Source organism: Gadus morhua, chromosome 15, assembly GCF_902167405.1.
Source record: "Gadus morhua chromosome 15, gadMor3.0, whole genome shotgun sequence".
Lineage (NCBI taxonomy): Eukaryota > Metazoa > Chordata > Actinopteri > Gadiformes > Gadidae > Gadus > Gadus morhua.
In genome coordinates, this window is record NC_044062.1 from 28,298,717 (window position 1) to 28,312,654 (window position 13,938).

At 45.6% G+C, this 13,938-nt stretch overlaps 1 protein-coding gene and 1 long non-coding RNA gene across 4 annotated transcripts; one reads left to right on the forward strand and one right to left on the reverse strand.

The window, feature by feature from the left end:
• Positions 1-1,705: 1,705 nt before the first annotated feature.
• Positions 1,706-3,069, forward strand: LOC115559988 (uncharacterized). The gene is made up of 2 exons (XR_003979663.1): positions 1,706-2,005; positions 2,480-3,069. It is a non-coding gene; the product is annotated as an uncharacterized LOC115559988 (long non-coding RNA).
• Positions 3,070-4,532: 1,463 nt separating this feature from the next.
• On the reverse strand, positions 4,533-8,092 carry LOC115559987 (THAP domain-containing protein 10). Of its 3 annotated transcripts, XM_030379242.1 has the most exons (6): positions 6,259-6,403; positions 6,101-6,176; positions 5,774-6,025; positions 5,312-5,483; positions 5,027-5,175; positions 4,535-4,926 (listed from the first exon to the last, which is right to left on the reverse strand). In XM_030379242.1, the coding sequence occupies exons 1-6, from the start codon at positions 6,382-6,384 to the stop codon at positions 4,739-4,741; spliced, it is 963 nt and encodes a 320-aa protein (XP_030235102.1). In that variant the 5' UTR covers positions 6,385-6,403; the 3' UTR covers positions 4,535-4,738. The 3 variants fall into 3 exon arrangements, with proteins under 3 accessions (XP_030235101.1, XP_030235102.1, XP_030235103.1); XM_030379241.1 differs by lacking the exons at positions 5,774-6,025; positions 6,101-6,176; positions 6,259-6,403 and adding exons at positions 7,205-7,346; positions 7,732-8,092 and having other exon boundaries at positions 4,533-4,926; XM_030379243.1 differs by lacking the exons at positions 4,535-4,926; positions 5,027-5,175; positions 5,312-5,483; ... (1 more) ...; positions 6,101-6,176; positions 6,259-6,403 and adding exons at positions 6,527-6,719; positions 6,819-7,041; positions 7,205-7,346; positions 7,732-8,092.
• Positions 8,093-13,938: the final 5,846 nt, after the last annotated feature.

Consider the following 13,938-nt stretch of genomic DNA (forward strand, 5'->3'; position numbering starts at 1 on the left):
TATGGAATTTGTGTGCATGTCTGAGTGTTTGGGGGTTGGCCGTTGGTGGAGTTCGTTACCGAAGGCCCTGACCCCACGGTACGCTACTGCCAATAAGTAACTAATTTTATCAATAAAACCCCACAATAAACGTCCACGACATGAACCAAACTGACCTCACTAGTACAGCCTGAACCTCCAAAATAAAAGTTAATAGCAACTCTGAAGTGTCAAGTGTCTAAAGTTTGATTATCTTTTCAGGTGGAGCTGTCACTTGAGCAGCCATTCATAAGGGAGACGCAGTGCAACTGCAAAGCTGGCTTGGGACAGTGCAACCATCTGATCGGGCTGCTCTACACTCTCGCTCACTTCGCCAAGATGGGCTACACATCTGTTCCCCCAACAACCAGTAAGACGTCACTGCCTCAAGCCTGGCATGTTCCATCGAGGGCCCTGGGTGCCAGTCCAAGAACGGTGAATTCTGTGAGTGTTTCTAAATTAAAACCACTGGTGACCAACGCACCCCCGCCAAAGAGGCAACGGTCGTCTGAAGGGGTGATGTCAAACCTCTACTGTCCTTTGCCTCTCCCGCTTCCATCAAATGCCTTTGCAGAGAGCCTACACCGGAACCTAAGTCAAATAGGAAGCAAGAGTCAGATTGTGAGGGACAGGCGTGGTCACCCCACGTATCTGGGATACGGCCAACTGGAAATTGCGAGTCTGGGCAAAAATGAGGGCAATGGACTCAGGACTAAGAAAAAGTGACGTTTTAATCCCTCCAAAACATTCACAAAAAATATAGCAACGTTCCAAATGAAAGCACTGCATCGGTCAGCAAACAAAAACTAAGATAACCTAACATAGGATATCATAACCAAAACATACGTCTTTCGTACTGGCCTCACGTCAAACCAGCACCACCTTCAGCCCCCAAACACCAAATGAGCAGCCCTTAAATAGGGAAATGCCAATTGGACCAATCAAGGCCGTATGGGCCAGACCATTAGTTGGGGGAACATTCTTTACCTAAAGCTACCTTACTATACTGCCCCCTACCGGGACGGAAGACCAACTTTCCACCAGCCCTATATATATATATATATGTAAGGGATAATGCCCGACGAGGTGTCCATTATCAGGAATTAATGGACGACGTGGAGTCGTGAACTGTCCGACGCGAAGCGGAGGACGGTTGCCTCCGCGAAGTCCATTAATTCCTGATAATGGACACCTCGTCGGGCATTATGCCGCTTATACCACGGTCACTTACCAACGGTGACCATAATAAAACCATTCATTTATATTTTCATGCGTTTTACAATCTGAATATAAAGTTTTCCACAAAACATACATTTGTTTCCCTGGTTACGCCTGAGGGTCCGACTAATACCCGGAACCACCATTACACGCCCGTTGGGTTCTCATGCAACGGAAACGTTGTTCACTCCTCCAGTAATTAGGACGGACCATAGCTACGACTTTAGAACGGGAGGTAGCGGGAGGTATTATAGTCCGCTGAGCTTTGTTTTGCGTTGCAATGGTTACCACTATTTTAGAGACGATCCGCCAGCTAGCGCATTAATTGAGAACGGTAAACAGACAATTTGACGGAACTACTTGTCCAGGTGTCCGTATATCAGGAGTTAAAGCCCATGGTGCAGGTTAACCGGAAGTTTTGATTAATGGGTACATAAAGCACTCAAAATATGTATATAAAGTTAGAAATGTCTCCAAAATGGTGTTAAAGTCCAGTTTTTGTAGTTTTTGGTTAGTAACGGTTATTTTTTACGCAATTTGGCGATGACGTCACGTAAGGTAGACGCATTAGAACTAGCATTATGGCGGACGGGGATGAGGAAGAGGTAGCAAGACCCACTGTCAACATTTATGATGGCCCACAGCCATATAATTTCGAACCGGTTAGGCGTATGAGGGGAAATGAGGAAATCCCGAGAGCCGATGGCCGTCAAAGACAAATAAATGCATGGTCAGAGGAGAATGAGTGGAGAGTTGGTGAAGTGTCCTGGTGAGTTGCTACCATTTAGAAACGCAGCAAGGAGCGCTGGAGCTAGTAGTCTATGAACAGCAGTGCATACAATAACTTATTTTCTTTTACTGTCAGTGAATAGCATCGAATGAAAGTCAACGTTTTCTTTATATCTAGTGACAGTGATTATGTCATTGGCTCAGATAAGTACCCTAAACTTAGTCAGAAGATCCAGAAATAGAAGGCATATTATGCCTTCTATTTATTCTAAATATGGGCTAGCTTGACAGTCCCACCTGTGAACCCCTAGTGTTTATTCTAAGCTTTTACCTTTCTCCGGTGAAAATGTTGTTTGCAAACGTAGCCGACGCCGAGTAGGCTGGTTATGTCTTCAGTGTGATTATTTTTGATAGTGCTAACTCGTTTTCCTCGTGATTGATTGTCATTGAAACTGTCAGGGTACCGCTTACCGGGAGAGAGCAGTAAGCGTGTCTGTGTCGCTGTGTTTGGCAGGTGTCTGTGTGGGCGGTGTCGTCCCATGGAAACTGTGGTGGAGAGCTTGTGTTGTAGGGAGGTGAGCGCGTTTTGGTCGCTGGTCGAGGAGCTCACCCCGCGGCCAGCAGATGTAACGTGCCTAACGCAGCATCCTGGATTTGAGGCATGCTGCCTGAATCCGTTTGTGCTAAAAATAGCATACACACACTTCAGGCAGGATCATGGTCCCCTTCAAGCCAGCACGCACGAGTATGTTCATGGTTTATGTTTACTTTACAAATCTTTTTACACTGAGTCATTTGAACCAACAGTTATAGGTGACAGGAGATGTGTTGCATACACAATAAACATGCATAAGAAACAGGCTTAAAATGACGTTTCCAACCTACTTACAGTTTTAAACTTAAGAATCTTTCCTACTTATCCCTAGGCAATACCGGTACACTGCGTACAGGCAAGCTATACGCTGGGCTTATGGCGTTTTAGGGAGGAGTATAAGGAAGCCTCTACCCTCTTGTGTGGTTTCAACCATCAGACAGCAATTCCAGAATGGTGACCAGACCTATCAGGGCTTTCAATGGCCTTGTTTGGATTAAAATGAATAAAAATAATAGTTATGCTTATTCTGTTGTGATCATTCAATTGCCCTTAAAATGTTATAAAGTACACAGAACACATGCATTTTGGATAAAAAAAAGTTGATTGGCATTGCTTGTAATGGTTACTGAACAAAGACACAGGTTGGAATTAAATCTATATAAAAAAATGGTTAGGCACAAAACATACAAGGAACACTGATGAAGGGCTAGACCCGCAATGTTTAATTCTAATTCTAATTAATTCTGCAATAGTGTAGTCATACCCGAGGGTCAGTTGATGGTTCCCTTTCTCTCTCACACACACACACACACACACACTATTTCATGCAGTGAACATGCAGTGACGAAACTTTGATTTCAGAGGTGGGGGGGACACAAATATTTTTTATAAAACTCTTCAGTTCACTGTGTTTTCTAGTAGTTCTTCTAGTTTTCTGTTGCTACTTTTAAGTTTACTGTTCCCTTTTTTGGTTTGTCTGGTTGTAAAGCATGTAGCAAAACATTATCACCCAATTCTGTGTTTCACCTTGTTAGTCAACTTCACTCCATCTCAGTAGCACCAATTTTACACTTATTTTTGGAATATATGGTAAACAGACCTCATTTACATAGCACTACCCAGTGGTGGGCAGGTCAAACTGGCAGGAATATCACAGGTGGGGAGAAATTGAATAAAATGTCCATAATTCAGTGTAAGTAGTCAAGTGATCAAATTTATTTAAAATGAATGTAACACAGAACCACTGTCATTTTAGGCAGTTATAGTAGTTTCTCGTCTTGTTAAGCCTTACAGGATGATCGTGGCAATTAAGGTGTGAAAGGGTGCCTATATTTATAATTACACGGTTTGTCTGATAACACTGTATTTGTTATCTCTTTGTTTCTTTCACACAGTGGCGAGGTTAACAGATCCACCAGCCTCAGTTAGTATATTTGCGGCTTCTCAGCTACATGAAGCTTCCAAACACATGTTGTCTTCGGTCATTGGCAATGATGAATTCCTGGCAGAGTTTCTTCCTGTCCAAGGCATCAATCCTTTCTTGGTGTATGTGACAAACTGCCACATTGTTCAGGCGTTTCTGCTTCATGCAGTTGCGAAGCCAGGTCTTCAACCTCCTCAGTGCACTGAAACTGAAACTCCTCTCGGCTTCAGCAGACAAATGCCCAATTTACAGCGGAAGATTAACACGGCCTCCTCCCCAACTGGCAGACCGGTGTGCGTACTGGTGCTGTTTATAACCTGATGGAGTGACAGCCGGGACGGCCAATCACACAAGGAATGCAGAGCCAATGGAGGAGCTTGTGGGCAGGTCTAAACTAAAGCAAACTGGCTTCAGCTCGAGCGGCCGTTTCCGCTTGGTCCTAGTGCCTGACGACCATAGCGTAACATGGTTTCCGGACGGTGAAAACTGCAGGGGACCAGAACGGCCTTTTGAAAAAGCGCAGGGGACATGTCCCCGGTGTCCCCCCCCCAAATTACGTCCGTGGATACATGCAGTGATACATGCAAAAGCACATCAAGCAGACACACAGTGAGCCCAGACAACACCGCACACAGAGGTTGACAAGGCACAGGTAAAATGATTACCAAATTATTTTGAATTACATACAAAGAAATTTCATGCAAATAACAACTAAATCATTGGACTTGTCCGTGGAAAAAAATAATAATGTGAAATTAGGTTTTCTTGAAGCGTGACTGCCGGGCTAGGTAGAGGCTGATGGCCTCCTCCTTAGGAATCTGTTCGAAGGATTTGGCGATGGGGGCGGGTGCATCGGAGGACAGATTGGCGCCAACCTCTCGAAGAACCGCGGGTGAATTGGCGTAGCTCTCCCGAAGGGCCTTCATTAATGATGTTGCATAACCTGCAGACATAATAATAATAACATTACTTTATAAAGATCATTGTCACTGATCACTCGTGCGCCATCTCAAAATATGATAGAACTGCCTGACACTGCTTACCGTATGAGGCTGCCTCTTTGATGGGACGCACCACATGGGCACCTTTTCTGAAGCGCGGATACCGCACGCAGTACTTCTCTGTCCCGTCACTTCTCCGTGCTGTCTCGCGATTGGCATTGTGATTATAATGCAGCGCCGCTAAGAGAAGCCTACAAAATAACACATTTGAGAAAACCTTTGAAACTTGGTGTATGACAAAATACTACAATAGGCACGTTAATAGGTACTATTATTACTATAAAAGGCATAATAATTGGCAGTGTTATTCCATTGGATAGCACTGACCTGCTATACATCCCAAGGTATGAAAACCCTGTGTGCTTGGGCGCGAAGTGCAAGATGAGGGAGTGGTAAGCCTCAAGGGAGAAGGTCTGGTGCTGTGGAGACAGCTGACGAACATCTTTCAGCAAGGCAGCCCTCATCATTATGTTCTCCAACTTGACTGCTGCCAATGAGCCTGAAAAGACCAAGACAGGTAGGCAGGGAGGCAGACAGACACACAGACGGAAAACGTACAAATAGACAGGAAGATGGACAGACAGAATTCCTTTTTGAAATGGAAACACATGAAATTGTCCTGCATATGAATTATAGCAAACATAAACAGTAAACAGAATGTTATGAGATTGCCAGGGAATGAAAAAATAATTTCATCACAAAGGTCACATGTCAAAGCATCAAGACAATTACTCAAAGACAGCAACTAAAACAAAACTATGTATAGCGTGCATAATACCAGTACTGTACCTGGGTCCAGCCACTCTTTGTTGCGCTGATCTTCGTCTAGAGGGCCATGGGCACAACTGGAGAAGGCAGGGGTGTCATGGTCATGGATGTCCTGGATGTGGTTCACTAAACTTCTCCATTTGGCCTCCATGACCGCTGGGTTGCCATCTGGGGTTGAGGCTGCAGTCCAATAGAGGTGATTCACTATAGCTGGCCTCCACAACTGTAGTTGGTCACACTCTTTGGATGCTGCATCCAATGCCTTCCCCAGACCTGTTTTAGAACAAATGGTATTAATTGATATGCACTAACAAAAACTGCTTCAAGGTTCCAACAATGGATACATACTTTTGGCAATGTGCCACACGTCAAAATAATGCTGTGTCCCTTCAGGGATCAGCTCCTCTCTCACCCATTTGGCAACCTAAGGAGAAAAAAACCACAAACATCCAGCTTCAGTGCAATTCAGATATTTACATTCTATACTGCATTTTTATTGTAAATACCTGGCGATGTCGGTCCGTGATCAGCGTTGCCAAATGCAGGTCGTTTCCCCTCAGCAGGCCAACACTGCGCTTGAGGCCTTCAAGCTCACACCATGAGCTGTTGGGGACCTCTGAGCTCTGCAACATGACATAACAGTGTAAGTGTAGAATGCTGGTGGTGTTGAAGGAGGCGTTAATGAACCGAAGCGTTGCTGGACCAGGCATTATGATACACTACTGGTACATACATTGTAAATTAACTGGCAAGACAGTCAGAGCTATCAGATTGTAATTAGATATTCAGATTTTCTAATCAGATGGCCACGTAAACAAAACTGCATAAACAAAACTGTACCTGCTTGATCTTAACAAAAGTTCCTTCCTGCTGCACGATGCTACTATCCGACCTCTCACAACAGGCCGGACAGATGGCAAAAAGGCCCATCAGCTCCTCTTGGCAAACAATGAATTTGTCAATGCAACTACAACAACAAAAAATGAGGGGGAGGGGGGCGGTGTCATTCAAACTAACAAAGCATTGAGCATTCAATATGGTCTATGTTGGTTTTAGATTATCTCACTTGTGGTGGGGGTCACACGTGTAAGGTGGCTCCTCATCAAACAATTCCTCCTCATCCATCGGCTCTTCGGGCACCCACGACAAGTCACTGATGACAGTGGCATTATCATCATCGTCGTCGTCAACTGTCTGTTCAGGACTAGCGAGGGGAGTGGAGGTTTGTGGGCTGATTGAAGTCTGTGTGCCCACGTTAACCATCTTGGGCTTCAGGTTAACCTGCACAGCTGTGGCAGAGGCAGTAAACATACCCAAACATATGACAATCATGGCAAATCGGCGGCTATGTTTTGGTGTAGGCTATGTATTCATTTCATCAATGTGTATGGAAATGTCCTACTTGCAATGTTTTAGACATAATATCTTCCCCTTAAAATACCAAAGATTTACCGTGAGACCATCGGGGGGGCTTCAAAAAACATTGTGTCCCAGCGTCAGAAGTGGAGGAGGGCAAGGGCTGATCCCCAGTATCGACACTCTCCACAGTGTCTACACTGGCCACGGTCTCCTGCTGTGAGGCGTCTGTCAACATCTTGCGAAAACAAATATAAAAAAGTATATTAGTATAAAGTATAGTATATATAAGTATATAAAAGGTCACGGTCAAATACAGTATATGTGAAAGAGAACCGTAGCAGTCTAGCACTAACACAAAACGCAAACACACTGTTGTGAAAGCCGCTTGATGTTGACGATCACTGATCCAAACACTAGCCATGAAGCTTTCATGACGATATGGACATTTACGTCAGGGCAATTTTGTTTTGGCTCATATTCGTGAATCACGAAATATGCTCTTCTAATGTCAGACTGATCATGCTTGTAGATGAGGCTGTGTCAAAGGGAACACGGTATGCAAAATACACAGAGCTAGCTAACGCGCAGCTTGTAATTAGCAGCTATAGCATGATGCTTACCGTGGCAATCTCTCGCTTGCGGCAGACGGTGTCTCTCGACCTCGGGACAGGGCAGGCAGAGTGGTTTGCATGCACAGACGGCACGGCGGTAGGAATTAACTTCGCCGTCCTCTTAATCTTTAAACCAAGTGAGACCATCTTGGCATCCCCTGAGTGGTAATCCTCCTCCTTGAAATGCGCGCTGCATATTCTGGAGTACGCGGTAACAGAGCTAGCTGAAAAATCTGCCCGCCTAAACTTGACAAATTGCACCCAGCTTCGGAGAATCCCTTTGTCCTTGGGGAAGCAATGGACCCTATGTCCACTTTTGCTGGAGTTGTTGCACCCGCCACAAATACAGTAGAAAACCATGTTATCTACTTATATATGTACTCTCTCTCTCTCTATATATATGTTATGCTATGCTATGCTATCCCTCACTATCTATCGATGTTATGCTATTCTATCTATCGATGTTATTCTATCTATCTATCTATCTCTAGGCTCTCTCTATTTATGTATTTACTAATATAATCTGACACTGTCACTCTCTCTCACTAGCGGCTTCGGCTGTCGTCCAAAAGCGGAGTACCCTACGTGACGTCATGCAATGCATTGTGGGAGAAATAAGAATCATCGCTAACCTGTGGCTAATAACCACTAATATATCACCTACTTTTCCTAATACTTATATTTTGTGATACCCTACAACATCAAATACAATGGATAATTGTTTAAATGTTTATTACCAACTAGAAAATTGCCAGAAAAGAAGAAAATAGAAACCTGCACCATGCCCTTTAATGCACACCCTGCATCCAATCAGAATCGAGTATTCCCGCAGACCGTGGTGTACATACATACACACATATATATATACATAATCATAATAATAATTACTCTAATGCGAGACAGTGAGAAGGGGGAGGATTTCACCTTCTCACATTTCCCACCACCTCTGGAGTTTCGCCAACAGGATGGCGAGACAAAAAGTCTGCGACAGTATTCTGCTTTCCCGCTTGGTACTGCACCGTGAAACGAAATGGCTGCAGTGCCAAGAACCAGCGGGTGCTGCGAGCATTTGAGTCCTTCATGCTACCCAGGCGGTGATCCACAACGAAGGGGTCACGACCCCTGTCTCCCCCTTAGCAGCCTCTGTTACACAATCACAGTAAAGGCCGCTTTACCAAGGGGATCAGTGGCATGACCCATGTTCATCGCCACATAGGCGCTGCGTGCTTTGCCGGCCCAATCCTCTCTTGGCCGGCCAAAGCCATTGCTAACCTCACAAATGTCATGAGGTACTGCTCAAATGTCGTCATCCTCTTCCAGCCTGGGAATGGCCGCCCTGGGCCAGGTCACGGGCGCTGCTGGTGCAGGTGCAGGTGCTGGTGCAGGTGCCAATGCCGGAGCTGGTGCTGGATCTGGTGCAGATGAAGGCCTCCGATCAGCCTCAACGTCCTCCCTGAGCTGGTTCAGCTGCATCTGGACACTCCTCCAGCGCTGCTCCTGCTTGGACGCCTCCCGCTCGAAGAGCCTACGCACTGCGGTAAGGTCCGACTCCTCAGGCGGGTCTCCGCCGGATGCCTGGTCCTCACCATGGCCGTCTTCCTCCTCCATCTCGAGTAGAACCCCTCGGGACAGCCTCTGCTCCATTTGTCGCCAGATTCGGCCTCGTCCTCGCTGTCCACTGAGTCCTCGTCTTCCCCCTCGTCTCTCCAGTTTCTCAGATTGCGTTGAAAAAAAATGTCCCATCACTGCCACCAAATGTGAGGGACCGGCGTGATCGCCCCACGTATCTGGGATACGGCCAACTGGAAATTGCGAGTGTGGGCAAAAATGAGGGCAATGGACTCAGGACTAAGAAAAAATGAAGTTTTAATCTCTCCAAAACATTCACAAAAAATATAGCAACGTTCCAAATGAAAAAAAAAATGACTGCATCGGTCAGCAAACAAAAACTAAGATAACCTAACATAGGATATCATAACCAAAACATACGTCTTTCGTACTGGCCTCACTTCAAACCAGCACCACCTTCAGCCCCTAAACACCAAATGAGCAGCCCTTAAATAGGGAAATGCCAATTGGACCAATCAAGGACGTATGGGCCAGACCATTAGTTGGGGGAACATTCTTTACCTAAAGCTACCTTACTATACTGCCCCCTACCGGGACGGAAGACCAACTTTCCACCAGCCCAATATAATATATATATATAAACACATCGCTTCTCGGCCTTTTGGCTAAGACAGTGATCCCCTCCGTTGTCTGTCTATATATTGCCTATTTAGTGGCAAATATATAGCAGGTTAGGAGGATATTGCACCATCTTTTTGGTAAGTTGGGGTCAAATACCAGTTGCTGATACCCTTTACCAAGAAGACCATTTTCCAGTTCGTTTAAGGTAAGGGGCTGTATTACCTTGTTTATTCACTGTTTTATTGCTTTTAACCTCTTAATTTTTTAAGAGTGTGGTGTCTCCATCATGTCGGTTAACCCTTCCGGCATGAGGAGGCACCACAGTGTACGTTTTAAATTTAAGTCAATCAATGGAATTTTAATTCCGATGTCCCGGCTTGATTTTTCAAGGAAGCACATCCAAGGAATCCTGATGTTTACCGGAAACGATTTGAATTGTATTCTGACTCTGCCCTTTAACAAAGGATTCGATGTTAGCTTCGCAGCCGCAACAACCCTCAAAGAATTTTGGACACGCTACGACACGGTAAAAGACCAGTTTTCAGCATTTGAAGTGGAGATACTAAATGATGATTCCATTAAAACCGTAATCGTCAGGATGTTCAATGAAACTGTAAATGCTGATGATATTTGTATATGGCTGGCAAGATACTGCACTGTGAGGGCCCAGGCCACCAAGGTGAGAGATGAGGATGGCATCTGGAACTGTTCATGGAGGGTCCCCATACAACAATGGCGGGACCCACATGGCTTCCAGGGCCTGAAACATCTCCCATCCATGATGGCTCTTGGAGAGAACAGGGGCTACATTCACTACCAGGGACAGCCCAAGCTCTGCCACAAGTGTGGCGAGCAAGGGCACCTGGCGGAAGCGTGTACCAAGGTGTTGTGCGGCAAATGTAGAGAAATTGGACACTCTTTTGAAGAATGTACCAATGGCAGGAAGTGCAACCTCTGTGGAGACTCAAACCATCTCTTCAGAGATTGCCCGAAATCTTTTGCCAACAAAGTAAAACAAAATGCAAGGAAAGTGGCAGACGGGGGTGCACAAACAATTGAAGACACCAGGCTGGAAAAAATTACCCTGACTGGGGGAGAGGGGGAGGGGCCTGAGGTTGCCCCACCTAGTGGTGAGGTGAAAGAGGGTGGTGGGGCCCAGGCAGCCGGTGGAGCGGAGATGGACTCCACTTCAGACTCTGACGAAACCGGGAGTCTCGAAACAGTCGGCCGGTCGGAAGAGTCTGAAGTGGAGTCCAGTGAAGCCTCCCTCCCAGGAGCCCAGCCTGGGAAGAGTGCAGTGTCGGAGATGTCCTTGGAAAATGACGGAGCCTCGGAGAAAAGGGGAAGAGCTGGCTCCTCAGACAGTTCATCTGTCGGGGAGCCCAGAGTCTTCCCGAACCACCCCCCCAACACTCTCTCCTTTTTACACATGGCACTGCAGTCAACCCCAAAGGACTCTGTTTTAAACCATGCTCGAGTCTGGGAGGGGAATGAAGGAGACTGAAGAACCCCAGACCGTTTTTAGTCTTTTGATCATAGAACACCAGTATCATTTAACTTGTAACAATTTTACGCTGTTATTAAGACGTTTTTAAAACATTTTAACCTTAAATACGAGGATTTAAATGTTTTAACTAACCATCGTTCTATAATCAAAGAAGTGCAGGGGCGGGAACCAGAGAGTCCAGAGCGCGGGCAAACATACAGCGAGCCCACAACAGTCTGGCACAATGTGAACCATCATGCCCCCTCCAACAGACTCCGGGACCTGTCATGGATGGCAGCTCACGAGATCCTCCCAGTCAGGGCCGTCATGCACTCCCGGGGGATGGCTGCATCCCCAACCTGCCCTCGGCCAGGTTCTGGCGCACCTGAGTCGGTGAGGCACCGGTTCCGGGAGTGCAGCGCTGCTGGAGACCAGTGGGCAACGGCCGGCTCCCGGCATTCCCGTACTTTCCAGCAGGGGAGGCCCTGACAGCCCAAATGGTGCTGTATAGGGCGAGCCAAAAGAGTCAGCTACCACCAGACTTTCCCAAGCAATGGCTCACCCTAGCCGCCATAAAATACGCCATATGGGCCTCCAGAAACCTGCTGGTAAGAAAGCACATGCAGATCCCCCCCGTGGCTGTGATCCGGAAGGCCGCAGCAATGGCCCAAGTGGCCGGTGCTGCAGGCGGCAGGCCTAGGACACGGCCACAAAGAAGAATCGCCTCTGTGCCCATTCGGATGAGGGAGTCGGAGCCACACGCGGAAAGGTCGAGGCAACGGCGGCCTGGCTCTCCGGGAGAGGCAGGTGGGAAGGAGCAGAGAGGGGAGGAGATCCTCTGAGCCACAGGTCCCGAGAGACCAATGCTGTTGGAGAGAGAGCAGGATGGGGCGTTTTTATTTTTTTAATTGGGCTTCCTCCCGTCCCTGCACAGCTGTTTTTGAACCATTTTTTTTAAGCATCACAATGATTTTATAAAACAACAACGTATCCATGTATTTAATTATATTTATATACCTTTTATTGACTATGTGATGGTTTTATACTTGTTGTTTAATTGAAATGTTTTTTAGTGTGTATGCTTTTAAAACAATGACCTGTAAAATGTGATAAGAAAGTTAAATGTAGTAACTTGTGTCAATAATTTTTTTTCAAATGAAAAAGAAATATATATATATATAAACACAATATAATCATAATAATAATAATAATTACTCTAATGCGAGACAGTGAGAAGGGATTTCACCTTCTCACACAGATGTTAAAGGTGACATATTATGCTATTTTCACAGCAAGTAAACATAGCATTTGAGGTTCCAAAAACGTGTTTTTGAAGCTGTAACTTTTAGGAAAGAAAATCTCGCCTACCGCCATTCCCTCTGGTTCAGTCCCTTTCAGAATGCGCTGTTTCAGGGGGGTGTGGCTTCAATGCAAATGAGGCACCCTGCTCATTGCATTTGGACACGCCCTTCTAACAAACTGATACCATGGTTACGGAGAGAGTGCAGCGTAGCATGTGAAAGTAGCGGACATGGCAGCTTCAGTGGTTCAACCCTATATGTTCGAACCTGAATCGGATCCTGAAGAAGGAGAGGAGGCTCCTGCAGAACCCCAGACTCCGAGAATTCAGCAGGATGCTTCTGAATGGTTAGTCATAGAAAAACGATCTATTTTTTAATGAACTTTTCAACGTCATTGTCTGATTTTCCCGTATAAGTTTGACGCTAACTGCTGGCACTAGATACATAGAAGACATTAGGGTTGCCGCGATGTGGACATTTTCACACCGAGTAATACACTCGCGTCAACACCGAGTATACACGGTAGGCCTATAAACTTTGAAACTAGGTCAACCGCCATCTTGTCCGTCAACTCTCCTTACACTCTGACAGTGTCTGAATCGCTGTCTAATCAATAGGATACTTCATTCACTGCCTCTTCCGTGTTCATTCGAATATTATGAATAGTCTGCATTGGGTTCCTTCCCATGTATCAGACGCTTGCGGGGGCTAGCCGTGTTTCAGTATGCATGGTAAGGTGCTTTTGGTAAATATGTCATGTTAATATTGCAAATGAATTCAATATAAGTATCTAGTAGCCATCTTTAAAAGCTAGGCGATTATATAGTAAGCATATTGAATTTACACTAGTTGTAACTATATTCTATTTCACAAAACGTGAAATGTCAACCAGATGTGTTTGTGTTGTAATCTTGAGAATGCCTAGCGCTACTGGACATTCAACTTAGGCTAGGAAAATGTGTCCATCTGGAGCACGCACCAATCTCAGATGTGGGAGCTTATTGGTTTATTGGTTGGATTATTGGTTGCAAATACTGGTATGCCAGGTTTATTTATTTAGCATTATGCATGCATGATTTATTTGTATTTGTTTGTATAGGTGCACATGTGGAAATTGTGCCACAATGCAGTCAGAGCCGGAGAACTTATGCTGTCAGGAGGTGCCTCAGGTAACATTAGCAGCTACCTAACCCTTACCTACACTTGTTTGCAGTGCATGATTTCTGATAACATGCCACT